Genomic DNA, 14,964 nt, shown 5'->3' on the forward strand with positions numbered 1-14,964 from the left:
GATGACTCAGACAGCAGCTCTATAGAGATGAGACGATGACTCAGACTGCAGCTCTATAGAGATGATGACTCAGACAGCAGCTCTATAGAGATGAGATGATGACTCAGACAGCAGCTCTATAGAGATGATGACTCAGACAGCAGCTCTATAGAGATGATGACTCAGACAGCAGCTCTATAGAGATGAGACGATGACTCAGACAGCAGCTCTATAGAGATGAGATGATGACTCAGACAGCAGCTCTATAGAGATGAGATGATGACTCAGACAGCAGCTCCATAGAGATGAGATGACTCAGACAGCAGCTCTATAGAGATGATACGATGACTCAGACAGCAGCTCTATAGAGATGAGATGATGACTCAGACAGCAGCTCTATAGAGATGAGATGATGACTCAGACAGCAAATCTATAGAGATGAGACGATGACTCAGGCAGCAGCTCTATAGAGATGAGATGATGACTCAGACAGCAGCTCTATAGAGATGAGACGATGACTCAGGCAGCAGCTCTATAGAGATGAGATGATGACTCAGACAGCAGCTCTATAGAGATGAGACGATGACTCAGACAGCAGCTCTATAGAGATGAGATGATGACTCAGACAGCAGCTCTATAGAGATGAGACGATGACTCAGGCAGCAGCTCTATAGAGATGAGACGATGACTCAGACAGCAGCTCTATAGAGATGAGATGATGACTCAGACAGCAGCTCTGTAGAGATGAGACGATGACTCAGACAGCAGCTCTATAGAGATGAGATGATGACTCAGACAGCAGATCTATAGAGATGAGATGATGACTCAGACAGCAGCTCTATAGAGATGAGATGATGACTCAGACAGCAGCTCTATAGAGATGAGACGATGACTCAGACAGCAGCTCTATAGAGATGAGATGATGACTCAGACAGCAGCTCTATAGAGATAAGATGATGACTCAGACAGCAGCTCTATAGAGATGAGATGATGACTCAGACAGCAAATCTATAGAGATGAAATGATGACTCAGACAGCAGCTCTATAGAGATGAGACGATGACTCAGACAGCAGCTCTATAGAGATGAGATGATGACTCAGACAGCAGCTCTATAGAGATGAGATGATGACTCAGACAGCAGCTCTATAGAGATGAGATGATGACTCAGACAGCAGCTCTATAGAGATGAGATGATGACTCAGACAGCAAATCTATAGAGATGAAATGATGACTCAGACAGCAGCTCTATAGAGATGAGATGATGACTCAGACAGCAGCTCTATAGAGATGAGACGATGACTCAGGCAGCAGCTCTATAGAGATGAGACGATGACTCAGACAGCAGCTCTATAGAGATGAGATGATGACTCAGACAGCAGCTCTATGGAGATGAGACGATGACTCAGACAGCAGCTCTATAGAGATGAGACGATGACTCAGACAGCAGCTCTATAGAGATGAGATGATGACTTGGAATTAAATAATAAAGTCATCAAATAAAACCAATAAAATAAACACAACAACTGAAATATTTTAGTGAAGACGTGTGAAGAAATGATGTTTAATGATAAGCAGTAATGGACAGTTGCTGGTATCATGGGACATTTATTAATGACTTTATTCTGTGTTGTTACAGCATTAAACCCACATGATGCATAGTGCATTTAATGTCTAAAAATACTAATCAAACCTAAACCGAACCGACCTCAAAAAGCTTGAAATGCTCAGCACTAGTGTCTATATGATTTAGTTTAGTTATAATTTAATTGTTTTATCAAGGTAATTCACTGATAAATCAGCTTCTGTCCAGCCAATTTGCTACGCTATTCTTTTGGCTGAGAGCCCCTCTTCCAAGATTCAATTGAGTAGATCTCTCAAGACCCCGGGGGTATCGGGTTACATATCCACAGCCATTGTATGCTCGTGAGTCCCGCTTTAACACTCATTCGCTCGTCTGACTGTCCATCAATATGTGTCAGAACGGTACATCACATCCTGAAAGCTGAGAGTCTCCCGCCGCCATAAAGTAGTCCCATGATTCTACAACAAACAGAAATGCTTTGATATTCAATCAAATTTGAAAAATGTTTACACAAATTGTAGATGTGAAAGAAAACCACTTTGTGTTCATCACAGATGGACAAACTTTATATGAAATGAAAGCTGAGATCGTAACCAATTTGTAGCATTGCTTTCCAACTCTGTGATTACATTGGGAAAGAGAACAATGAATGAGGTCAGTGCATCAGGAAATTAGGCTGATTTGTTATATAAAATCTGTAAAAGTTGGTTGTGAGTATATGTAGATTACAAAAATAGCTTCTTTGTCACGACTCCCGCCGAAGTTGGCTCCCCTGCCTGTTCGGGCGGTGCTCAGCGGTCGTCGTCACCGGTCTACTAGCCGCCACCGATCCCTTTTCCTTTTTCTGTTTGTTTTGTCTTATTAGTTGCACCTGTGTCTAATTGTGTTTTCCTGATGGGCTTCCTTATTTAAGTCTAGTAAACCCGCCCTTGTTTTGTGCGGGATTCATTTTGTGTTACGTGTTGTGTCGTTGGGTTGGTTAGTGCTCTGGACCGTGTACCCTGTGTTTTGGGTTGGTCAGTATTTTCGCGCCCTTTGTTTTGGGTTGGTCAGTATTTTCGCGCCCTGTGTATTTTGATGCCAGATTAAAGTGCACTTTTTTCTTTGGAACTCTCTGCTCTCTGTGCCTGATTCTTACCTCACACACCCAGTCAATTCGTGACATTCTTCGCAAAGAGCAATTTCTCAAGTAACAATTTTACTAGGACTGTCTGGGAGTGATCTGAGTGGGGGAAATGGAAAACTAACTGTTATTGGCAGAGGTTTGGAACCAGACAGGCCGAAACTCCATCCCACCAAAACAGGCTGAAATTTCAGGCGGTCTTTTCAAACAGATCTTACACTGAAAGTGCATCATACTATAATTTTCCCATTTTCACAGTATTATTCCAACCTCATAGTGTGGAAAAATATATGAAACACAGGCAAATCTCGTTTTTGAGTGCACTGGGCCTTTCACATTAACAACCAGTCTATGTAATAGTGTATGGTTTAATGGGATGGTTAGGTGTATTTATTTGTGTTTTATTTATTTTTTTAACCTTTATTTACAGGATTGGTGGGTCCCCCTCGGGATGGTTGAGCTAACGTAGGCTAATGTGATTAGCATGAGGTTGTAAGTAACAAGAACATTGCCCAGGACATAGACATATCTGATATTGGCAGAAAGCTTAAATTCTTGTTAATCTAACTGCACTGTTCAATGTACAGTAGCTTTTACAATTAAATAATACCATGCTATTGTTTGAGGAGAGTGCACAGTTATGAACTTGAAAAGTTATTATTAAACCAATTAGGCTCATTTGAGCAGACATGATACAAATGTTTAAACAGAAATTAAATGGTTGATTGAATCAGTCTAAAACTTTGCACATACACTGCTGCCATCTAGTGGCCAAAATCTAAATTGCACCTGGGCTGGAATAATACATTATGGCCTTTCTCTTTTCAAATGGTATCAAGAATATGCATATCCTTGCTTCAGGTCCTGAACTACAGGCAGTTAGATTTGGGTATGTCATTTTAGGCGAAAATGTTAAAAAAAAGGGTCTGATCCCTTAACTAGGCAAGTCAGTTAAGAACAAATTCTTATTTACAATGACGGCCTACCAAATGGCAAAAGGCCTCCTGTGGGGACGAGGGCTGGGATTAAAAATAAATTCAATAAAAATATAGGACCAAACACACATCACAACAAGAGGGACACAACAACACTACATAAAGAGAGACCTAAGACAACAACAACATAGCAAGGCAGCAACACATGACAACACAGCATGGTAGCAACACAACATAGTCATAGCCTGTTCTCTCTGCTACCGCACGGCAAGTGGTGCAGGCGCGCCACGTCCAGGTCCAAAAGGCTTCTTAACAGCTTCTACCCATGAGACTCCTGAACATCTAATAAAATGTCTACACAGACTATTTGTATCCCCCCCCCCCCTTTATGCTGCTGCTACTCTCTGTTTATTATCTATGCATAGTCACTTTAACTCTACCTACATGTACATATTACCTCAATTACCTCAACTAACCGGTGCACCCGCGCATTGACTCTGTACCGGTTTCCACCTGTATATAGCCTTGCTTTTTATTTTACTGATGCTGTTTAATTATTTGTTATCTTTATTTTTTTACTTAACACTAATTATTAAAAAAAAAAATGTCTTAAAACTTCTTAAAGCATTGTTGGTTAAGGTCTTGTAAGTAAGCATTTCACCTGTTGTATTCAGCTCATGTGACAAATACAATTTGATTTGATTTGACAAGGCAGAAGCACAAAACATGGTACAAACATTATTGGGCACAGACAACAGCACAAAGGGCAAGAAGGTAGAGACAACAATGCATCATGCAAAGCAGCCACAACTGTGTGTATAGTTGAGTTAGAAGGATAGGGTGTAACTCCAGTGTAACTCGGTGTGTTAGTTGGTTGTAAAATTCCGTTATCCAAAAGTTTTTCAGGATTCCTGGTCGGAAGATTCTCGGAAGGATGGAATGTGCAGGGAATCTAGAACGTTGTGAAAGTTCCAATAAATGGGAATCGTGTAACTGAATGTCTGTATCTGATCTTCCAGTCTAGATGTGATTGTATGCGTGGTTGGGAGGGCTCTACCCCGTCCTCCGGCTGTACCCTGAAGAATGTATGTCATGACACCACCTGCCACCTCAACGTCCGCTGTGAGACCGGCCTGGACGGATACCCCAGGTGGGTCAACCAATCAATCAACCAACTAATCAACCAATCAAATCAAATGTTACTTTATAAAACCCTTTTTACATCTGCATTTGTCACAAAGCGCTTTACAGATACCCAGCCTAAAACCCCAAAGAGTAAGCAATTCAGAGACAGAAGCCACAGTGCCCAGGAAACCTAGAAAGAAACCTATAAACCTGGTCACTGTCCTCACAAGAAGAATATTGTAACCCAGGTAGGGTTATAGTAGAATTCTGGTAACTTTCCCAAAAATCACAGGTTTCCCAGAAATCCTGGGTGGAAGTTTCCTGGCATCAGAAAGGGAATAAGGAGAAGGAAATCTGGGAATCCTCATGGGAATTTGGGGAATGTTACTGGAATTTTGCAACTTTAAACTCAGGCGAGATCTGGCCAACTCTCCTCCTGGAGGGCTGCTAGATCTGCAGGGTTTTGCTCCAGACCTGTTCTAACATAACTGATTCAGCTAATTAAGGATCTGATGAGCAGCTAAATAGTAGAACAAGGTGTGTTAGAGTAGGGCTGGAGCAAAACCCTGAGCACACCCAGTATGTAAGGGTTGCGGAACTGGTGGTAGTGAAGTCAGACGCAGGAGAGCAGAAATAGGGAATAGCCAGAGCAGTTTAATTACAAAACCAACGGCAATACAAAAATAACCTACATGGGTACAAAACCCGACGCACACGAGCACTTACAAATTAACAATTCCACACAAGGACATGGGGGGAACAGAGGGTTAAATACACAACACTTAATGAGGGAAATGGAAACCAGGTGTGTAGGAAAACAAGACAAAACAAATGGAAAATTAAAAGTGGATCGACGATGGCTAGCAGACCGGTGACGCCAACCACCGAACACCGCCCGAACAAACGACTTTGGTGGAAGTCGTGACACAGTAGCTCTCTGGGAGGAGGGCTGGACCCCCCTGTAAATCCTGCACACCCAGTAGCTCCCTGGGAAGAGGGTTGGACCCCTCTGTAAATCCTGCACACCCAGTAGCTCCCTGGGAGGAGGGCTGGACCCCCCTGTAAATCCTGCACACCCAGTAGCTCTCTGGGAGGAGGGCTGGACCCCCCTGTAAATCCTGCACACCCAGTAGCTCTCTGGGAAGAGGGCTGGACCCCCCTGTAAATCCTGCACACCCAGTAGCTCCCTGGGAGGAGGGCTGGACCCCCCTGTAAATCCTGCACACCCAGTAGCTCCCTGGGAGGAGGGCTGAACCCCCCTGTAAATCCTACACACCCAGTAGCTATCTGGGAGGAGGGCTGGACCCCCCTGTAAATCCTGCACACCCAGTAGCTCCCTGGGAGGAGGGCTGGACCCCCCTGTAAATCCTGCACACCCAGTATCTCTCTGGGAGGAGGGCTGGACCCCCCTGTAAATCCTGCACACCCAGTAGCTCTCTGGGAGGAGGGCTGGACCCCACTGTAAATCCTGCACACCCAGTAGCTCCCTGGGAGGAGGGCTGGACCCCCCTGTAAATCCTGCACACCCAGTAGCTCTCTGGGAGGAGGGCTGGACCCCCCTGTAAATCCTGCACACCCAGTAGCTCCCTGGGAGGAGGGCTGGACCCCCCTGTAAATCCTGCACACCCAGTAGCTCCCTGGGAGGAGGGCTGGACCCCCCTGTAAATCCTGCACACCCAGTAGCTCTCTGGGAGGAGGGCTGGACCCCCCTGTATTTCAACTCTGAATTGAATGTTCTCCTTATCTGTCTGTCTCTGTCTCTGTCTCTGTCTCTGTCTCTGTCTCTGTCTCTGTCTCTCTCTCTCTCTCTCTCTCTCTCTCTCTCTCTCTCTCTCTCTCTCTCTCTCTCTCTCTCTCTCTCTCTGTGTCTCTCTGTCTCTGTCTCTCTCTCTCTCTCTCTCTATCTCTCTCTCTCTCCTCTGTCAGGTGCTTGTGTAACTCCCAACAGATCGGCGATGGCTACCGTTGTTATGGCAACCTGATGGAACGGCTAGTGGAGCTTAACAGGGAGGGGACACACAAGGGGAAGCTCTCTGGAGCCATCTCGCTATTCGGTACCCAACCTCCCTGTATGTGTTATTGTTGTTGTTAAAAGGCAGGTTACTAATGTCTGTTTTCTTTATGTTCAGTGGGAGGCTGTATGCTGACCATGAGTCAACAGGGACCGTTCACCGCTTTCATCCCTCTACGCATTGTGCCTCTAGCAGTAAGTTAACGTAACGACCTAACCCTTATAACGTAACCCTGACAACCTAACCCTAACAACCTAACCCTAACAACCTAACCCTTATAACGTAACCCTAACAACCTAACCCTAACAACCTAACCATAACAACCTAACCCTAACAACCTAACCCAGAGGTTGCTAATCATACTAACCTTACCCTGATCCCAGATATGTCTGTGCTTTAGTCCAGGGATTTTCAAACCTCTCCTCAGGACCCCCAGCCGTTCCCTGTCCAGGGGTCTAGGGGTTATCAAACCTCTCCCCAGGACCCCCAGCCGTTCCCTGTCTAGGGGTTATCAAACCTCTCCTCAGGACCCCCAGCCGTTCCCTGTCTAGGGGTTATCAAACCTCTCCCCAGGACCCCCAGCCGTTCCCTGTCTAGGGGTTATCAAACCTCTCCTCAGGACCCCCAGCCGTTCCCTGTCTAGGGGTTATCAAACCTCTCCTCAGGACCCCCAGCTGTTCCCTGTCTAGGGGTTATCAAACCTCTCCTCAGGACCCCCAGCCGTTCCCTGTCTAAGGGTTATCAAACCTCTCCTCAGGACCCCCAGCGGTTCCCTGTTTAGGGGTTATCAAACCTCTCCTCAGGACCCCCAGCCGTTCCCTGTATTAGAACTGTTCCAGAGCTAGCACACCTGATTCAACAAGCTAATCATCAAGCCCTTTAATAGGTCAATCAGCTAGTCCAGGGCTACAACAGCACCTCTGCTTTAGTCCACTCCTCTGCCTCATGCCAACCAGTCAGATAAAGCACGTTCAGATTTGAACAGACCAGAGCTGCATCCCAAGCTTATGCTCTCTTTAGCTAAAGTGTTAGCAAGAGATAAATGTGTACTAGGTGTGTATAAATGTGTACTAGGTGTGTATAAATGTGTACTAGGTGTGTATAAATGTGTACTAGGTGTGTATAAATGTGTACTAGGTGTGTATAAATGTGTACGAAATTCCACGACTTTCCAGGAATCCTGGTTGGAAGATTGTTAGATTTAAAAGGGAATGACTCGGAAAACTGTGAATCCTCCAACCAGGATTTTTGGAAAACCAGGGAATTTTGGGGGGAAAATGACTGGAATGTTGCAGCCTTAGAGATGCAGCCCAGGTTACTGACTCCTGTCCTGTCGTCCATCCTCCTCAGGGCGTGACCGACGAGTCTGTGTGTCAACGTTACCTGCTGAGGGGTCAGTACCTGTATAAAAGCCTGGGTAGAACCGACGTCTATACTGCAAGTGGACTACAACTCAGGTTCAAGCCCAATAAGGTGACTACAACTCAGGTTCAAGCCCAATAAGGTGACTACAACTCAGGTTCAAGCCCAATAAGGTGACTACAAGTCAGGTTCAAGCTCGATAAGGTGACTACAACTCTGGTTCAAGGCCAATAAGGTGAAGGAAATACTATATTCTCATTCATCTGTTAGTCTAGGCACATCATATCTTTCATATCTTGTTTCAAATCATATGTTTCAATAATCTTTCAGCTACAGGATAAACTAGATCTCTGTGACTTTTCTCCAGAAATTAAAGCATTCTGAATACTGAATATTGAATGCTTTGGGTAAGGTTGCAAAATGCTGCATAGGTTTTTCCCAGTTGGAATATTCCTGGAATCAGAAAGGGAATAAGCAGGAAATCCAATAAGCCTCCAACAGGGATTTCTGGGATGTTACAGGAATTTTGCAACCCTAAATTATCTTGTTTATAATCTTAAAAATGTCCTCATTCTTTAGGGATTCATCTCAAATGGCACCCTATTACCTTTATAGTTCACTACTTTGACCAGGGCTCATAGGGCTCATAGGGCTCTTGGGAATAGGACTATATAGGAAATAGGGTGCCATTTAGAATGCAGTTTGGTCCCACCCCAATGTGTTTGGCCCCACCCCCAATGTATTTGGTCCCACCCCCAATGTGGTGGTCCCACCCCCAATGTGGTGGTCCCACCCCCAATGTATTTGGTCCCACCCCCAATGTATTTGGTCCCACCCCCAATGTGGTGGTCCCACCCCCAATGTATTTGGTCCCACCCCCAATGTATTTGGTCCCACCCCCAATGTAATTGGTCCCACCCCCAATGTGGTGGTCCCACCTCTTCAAGGAATACCTAGGATAGGATAAAGCAATCCTTCTGCCCCCCCCCCCCCCTTAAAAGATTTAGATGCACTATTGTAAAGTGGCTGTTCCACTGGATGTCATAAGGTGAATGCACCAATTTGTAAGTCGCTCTGGATAAGAGCGTCTGCTAAATGACTTAAATGTAAATGTAAATGTAATTTGTTTTGTGTTGTTTGACAGCAATTCATATTGGTGAAGTCTCCTGAGACTCTCTACTCAGTCATCCAGCAGGACATCCCAGCAGCCAATGGGGTTATCCATATCATCGACCAGCCAATCATGCCCAGGAATATCATCCCTGACAGCCCAAAGGATGAGCAGGTGTTACCATATAATTAGAATGAGTAGTACACCTCCGCCCAGAGGTCCTCTCTACCGCTGGTTTTCCTTCGCATAGTGTTTTTAAACCCTGGTCCTGGGGGGCACATTTTAGTTTTTGCCCACGGCACATAACACCTGATTCAAATAATCAACTCATCATTAAAAACTTGTATTAGTGTAATCAGCTGTGTAGTTGCTAGGGCAAAAAAACAAAAACGTGCACTCCTTTGGGTCCCCAGAACCAGGATGAAGAAACACTACCTTAGCATTATACTATGCTACCATTTGTGATTGGGATGATACCATAGAGTTGCATAGAGGGCCCACTTTTCACACAACAGTGCAATTGAGGACTTTCACCATTTTGAAGTAGCCAATTGGCTGGGACTTCCTACAGTATGGGTTGTAAGGAAGGATCATGTAATTCTATCAAGGTCAACGGGAGGGATCAGCCCATGAATTATGCTCATGAGAAAACATTCCATACTCTAGGTGGCAGTATGCAACCTTTCAGTTTGTTTACAGACCGTCAAATAAACTCACAGAAGTAGTAGGAGAAGAAGAAGAAGAAATTAACTACTTTAAAATGGAGATATCCCTCAGATGCGCTGCCTATTTTCACACAGGAGCCAAATATGGCAAAGCTACAAAGATGTGCCCTCTATAAAACTCTTTCGATGATACTGACTGATCATTCTCTCACTTGAAGTTTGCTGATAAGACCATCGGGGAGATCCTGACAAAAGATGAGAAATACAACCGTTTCCTCTCGCTGGTGGACGTGAGTGAAACTCTAATGGTTTTTCACGAAGATGTTTTGTTTCAGGGTTTCATATTCACAAAGAGTCTCAGAGTTCTGATCTAGGATCAGGTCCCTCCATGTCCCATGAAATCTTATTTTATTATAATCTGAAACGTTAAACTGATCCTAGATCATCCTACTATGAGTACAGGCCATGGTCGTATTCCTTCTGATGTACTTCACCTACTGATTGGACCATTCTGGCATAATGCTTCTTAAAGCATTCTGCTGCTAGGTTATAGAGAAAGGGAAAGGGGAGGATACCTAGTCCATTGGAAAGGGGGGATACCTAGTCCGTTGGAAAGGGGGGATACCTAGTCCGTTGGAAAGGGGGGGATACCTAGTCCGTTGGAAAGGGGGGGATACCTAGTCCGTTGGAAAGGGGGGATACCTAGTCCGTTGGAAAGGGGGATACCTAGTCAGTTGGAAAGGGGGGATACCTAGTCCGTTGGAAAGGGGGGATACCTAGTCCGTTGGAAAGGGGGGATACCTAGTCAGTTGAAAAGGGAAAGGGGGGGGATACCTAGTCAGTTGAAAAGGGAAAGGGGGATACCTAGTCCGTTGGAAAGGGAAAGGGGGGGGATACCTAGTCAGTTGGAAAGGGAAAGGGGGATACCTAGTCAGTTGGAAAGGGGGGATACCTAGTCAGTTGGAAAGGGGGGATACCTAGTCCGTTGGAAAGGGGGGATACCTAGTCCGTTGGAAAGGGGGGATACCTAGTCAGTTGAAAAGGGAAAGGGGGGGGATACCTAGTCAGTTGGAAAGGGGGGGATACCTAGTCCGTTGGAAAGGGAAAGGGGGATACCTAGTCCGTTGGAAAGGGAAAGGGGGATACCTAGTCAGTTGGAAAGGGGGATACCTAGTCAGTTGGAAAGGGGGGATACCTAGTCCGTTGGAAAGGGGGGGATACCTAGTCAGTTGGAAAGGGGGGATACCTAGTCCGTTGGAAAGGGGGGATACCTAGTCCGTTGGAAAGGGGGGATACCTAGTCCGTTGGAAAGGGGGATACCTAGTCAGTTGTAAAGGGGGATACCTAGTCAGTTGTAAAGGGGGATACCTAGTCAGTTGGAAAGGGGGATACCTAGTCAGTTGGAAAGGGGGATACCTAGTCAGTTGGAAAGGGGGGATACCTAGTCCGTTGGAAAGGGGGGATACCTAGTCAGTTGTACAACTGAATGCATTCAACTGAAATGTGTCTTCTGCATTTAACCGCATTTAACTCGGGGGAGGTGCGGGGGACTGCCTTAATCGACGACTTGCTCAGGGGCAGACCGACAGATATTAACCTTGTAGAGAGCACTAATGATAATGCATGACCTAATTATTGAATATCTGTCTGTCTGTCTGTCTGTCTGTCTGTCTGTCTGTCTGTCTGTCTGTCTGTCTGTCTGTACATCTGTCTGTCTGTACATCTGTCTGTCTGTACATCTGTCTGTCTGTACATCTGTCTGTCTGTCTGTCTTTCAGAACTGTGGGACTACTCTGCCTCTGAGAGGTCCTGGTCCTCTCACTGTGTTCGTCCCGACCAACGATGCTGTGGACAAGTTCAGAGACGGCAGGCTGATATATATGCTGTACCACGTGAGTACTAATACTATACTATATACATGTATGCTGTACCACGTGAGTACTACCGTGTACTGCTGTACAGTGCATTTGGAAATTACTCAGACCCCTTCCCTTTTTCCACATTTTGTTACGTTACAGCCTTATTCTAAAATGGATTAAAGAATTGTTTCCCTCATCAATCTACATCACAATACACCATAATGACATCACAATACCCCATAATGACATCACAATGCCCCATAATGACAAAGTGAAAAAGGATTTTTTTTGAATTTTTTGCAAATGTATTTAAAAAGAAAACAGAATTACCTTATTTACGTAAGTATTCAGACCCTTTGCTTTGAGAAATTGAGCTCAGGTGCATCCTGTTTCCATTGATCATCCTTGAGATGTTTCCACAACTTGACTGCAGTCCACCTGTGGTAAATTCAATTGATTGGACATGATTTGGAAAGACACACACCTGTCTATCTATATAAGGTCCCACAGTTGACAGTGCATGTCAGAGCGAAAACCAAGCCACGATTGTACCAAAAAATGTCTGCAGAATTGAAGGTCCCCAAGAACACAGTGGCCTCCATCATTCTTAAATGGAAGAAGTTTGGAACCACCAAGACACTTCCTAGAGCTGGCCGCCCCGGCCAAACTGAGCAATCAGGGGAGAAGGTCATAGGTCAGGGAGGTGACCAAGAACCCAATGGTCACTCTGACAGAGCTCCAGAGTTCCTCTGTGGAGATGGGAGAACCTTCCAGAAGGACAACAATCTCTGCAGCACTCCACCAATCAGGCCTTTATGGTAGAGTGGCCAGACTGAAGCCACTCCTCAGTATAAGGCACATGACAGACCTCTTGGAGTTTGCCAAAAGGCACCTAAAGACTCTCAGACCATGAGAAACAAGATTCTCTGGTCTGATGAAACCAAGATTGAACACTTTGACCTAAATGCCAAGTGTCACGTCTGGAGGAAACCTGGCACCATCCCTACGGTGAAGCATGGTGGTGGCAGCATCATGCTGTTGGGATGTTTTTCAGCGGCAGGGACTGGGAGACTAGTCAGGATCGAGGGAAAGATGAACGGAGCAAAGTACAGAGAGATCCTTGATGAAAACCTGCTCCAGAACGCTCAGGACCTCAATCTGGGGCGAAGGTTGACCTTCCAACAGGACAACGACCCTAAGCACACAGCCAATACAACGCAGTAGTGGCTTCGGGACAGGTCTCTGAATGTCTTTGAGTGGCCCAGCCAAAGCCCGGCTTGAACCCGATCGAACATCTCTGGAGAGACCTGAAAATAGCTGTGCTGTGACGCTCCCCATCCAACCTGACAGAGCTTGAGGCTCGAGACATCTCGAGGCTGTAATCTCTGCCAAAGGCGCTTTAACAAAGTACTGAGTAAAGGGTCTGAAAACTTATGTAAATCTAATATTTCAGTTTATTTTATTTGATAAATTAGCAAAAATGTCAAAACTTGTTTTTGCTTTGTCATTATTGTGTATTGTGTGTAGATTGAGGGGAAAAACACAATTTAATCCATTTTAGAATAAGGCTGTATCGTAACAAAATGTGGGAAAAGTCAAGGGGTCTGAATACTTTCCGAATGCCCTGTATATCTTGATATAGATGCTGTATTATATACTACTACTATAGATGCTATATCATTTACTACTACTTTAGATGCTGTATTATATACTAGAACTATAGATGCTGTATCATTTACTACTACTATAGATGCTGTATTATATACTAGAACTATAGATGCTGTATTATATACTACTACTATAGATGCTATATCATTTACTACTACTATAGATGCTGTATCATTTACTACTACTATAGATGCTGTATTATATACTAGAACTATAGATGCTGTATCATATACTACTACTATAGATGCTGTATCATTTACTACTACTATAGATGCTGTATTATATACTAGAACTATAGATGCTGTATCATTTACTACTACTTTAGATGCTGTATCATATACTACTACTATAGATACTATATTATATACTACTACTTTAGATGCTATATCATTTACTACTACTATAGATGCTGTATTATATACTAGAACTATAGATGCTGTATCATTTACTACTACTTTAGATGCTGTATCATATACTACTACTATAGATACTATATTATATACTACTACTTTAGATGCTATATCATTTACTACTACTTTAGATGCTGTATCATATACTACTACTATAGATGCTGTATTATATACTACTACTATAGATGCTATATCATTTACTACTACTTTAGATGCTGTATCATATACTACTACTATAGATGCTGTATTATATACTACTACTATAGATGCTGTATCATTTACTACTACTATAGATACTATATTATATACTACTACTTTAGATGCTATATCATTTACTACTACTTTAGATGCTGTATCATATACTACTACTATAGATGCTGTATCATATACTACTACTTTAGATGCTATATCATTTACTACTACTTTAGATGCTGTATCATTTACTACTACTATAGATGCTGTATTATATACTACTACTATAGATGCTGTATCATATACTACTACTATAGATGCTGTATTATATACTACTACTATAGATGCTGTATTATATACTACTACTATAGATGCTATATCATATACTACTACTTTAGATGCTGTATCATTTACTACTACTTTAGATGCTATATCATATACTACTACTTTAGATGCTATATCATATACTACTACTATAGATGCTGTATTATATACTACTACTATAGATGCTGTATCATATACTACTACTATAGATGCTGTATCATTTACTACTACTATAGATGCTATATCATTTACTACTACTATAGATGCTGTATCATATACTACTACTATAGATGCTGTATCATTTACTACTACTATAGATGCTATATCATATACTACTACTATAGATGCTATATCATATACTACTACTATAGATGCTGTATCATTTACTACTACTATAGATGCTATATCATATACTACTACTATTGATGCTGTATCATTTACTACTACTATAGATGCTATATCATTTACTACTACTATAGATGCTATATTATACTATATATACAATTTTCGAAAGTAATACAATATAAAGGTAATACGGTGTCATTTGGGAAGCAGAAATTTTCATCCACAGTAATTGAGAAATAATTTGTGAAGGGAAATCGCAGTAATGTGAACA

General features: G+C 43.3%; 1 protein-coding gene across 1 annotated transcript in view; it reads left to right on the plus strand.

Moving 5' to 3' along the window:
* Positions 1-14,964, plus strand: part of stab1 (stabilin 1) — a 174,734-nt gene that overhangs the window by 36,340 nt on the left and 123,430 nt on the right. The window contains exons 8-14 of the mRNA XM_055917813.1: positions 4,640-4,770; positions 6,672-6,799; positions 6,875-6,951; positions 8,108-8,230; positions 9,264-9,404; positions 10,114-10,185; positions 11,674-11,787. Coding sequence (XP_055773788.1) covers positions 4,640-4,770; positions 6,672-6,799; positions 6,875-6,951; positions 8,108-8,230; positions 9,264-9,404; positions 10,114-10,185; positions 11,674-11,787 — 786 coding nt within the window. The remainder of the gene's footprint in view (positions 1-4,639; positions 4,771-6,671; positions 6,800-6,874; positions 6,952-8,107; positions 8,231-9,263; positions 9,405-10,113; positions 10,186-11,673; positions 11,788-14,964) is intronic.

Source organism: Salvelinus fontinalis, chromosome 3, assembly GCF_029448725.1.
Source record: "Salvelinus fontinalis isolate EN_2023a chromosome 3, ASM2944872v1, whole genome shotgun sequence".
Classification (NCBI taxonomy): domain Eukaryota; kingdom Metazoa; phylum Chordata; class Actinopteri; order Salmoniformes; family Salmonidae; genus Salvelinus; species Salvelinus fontinalis.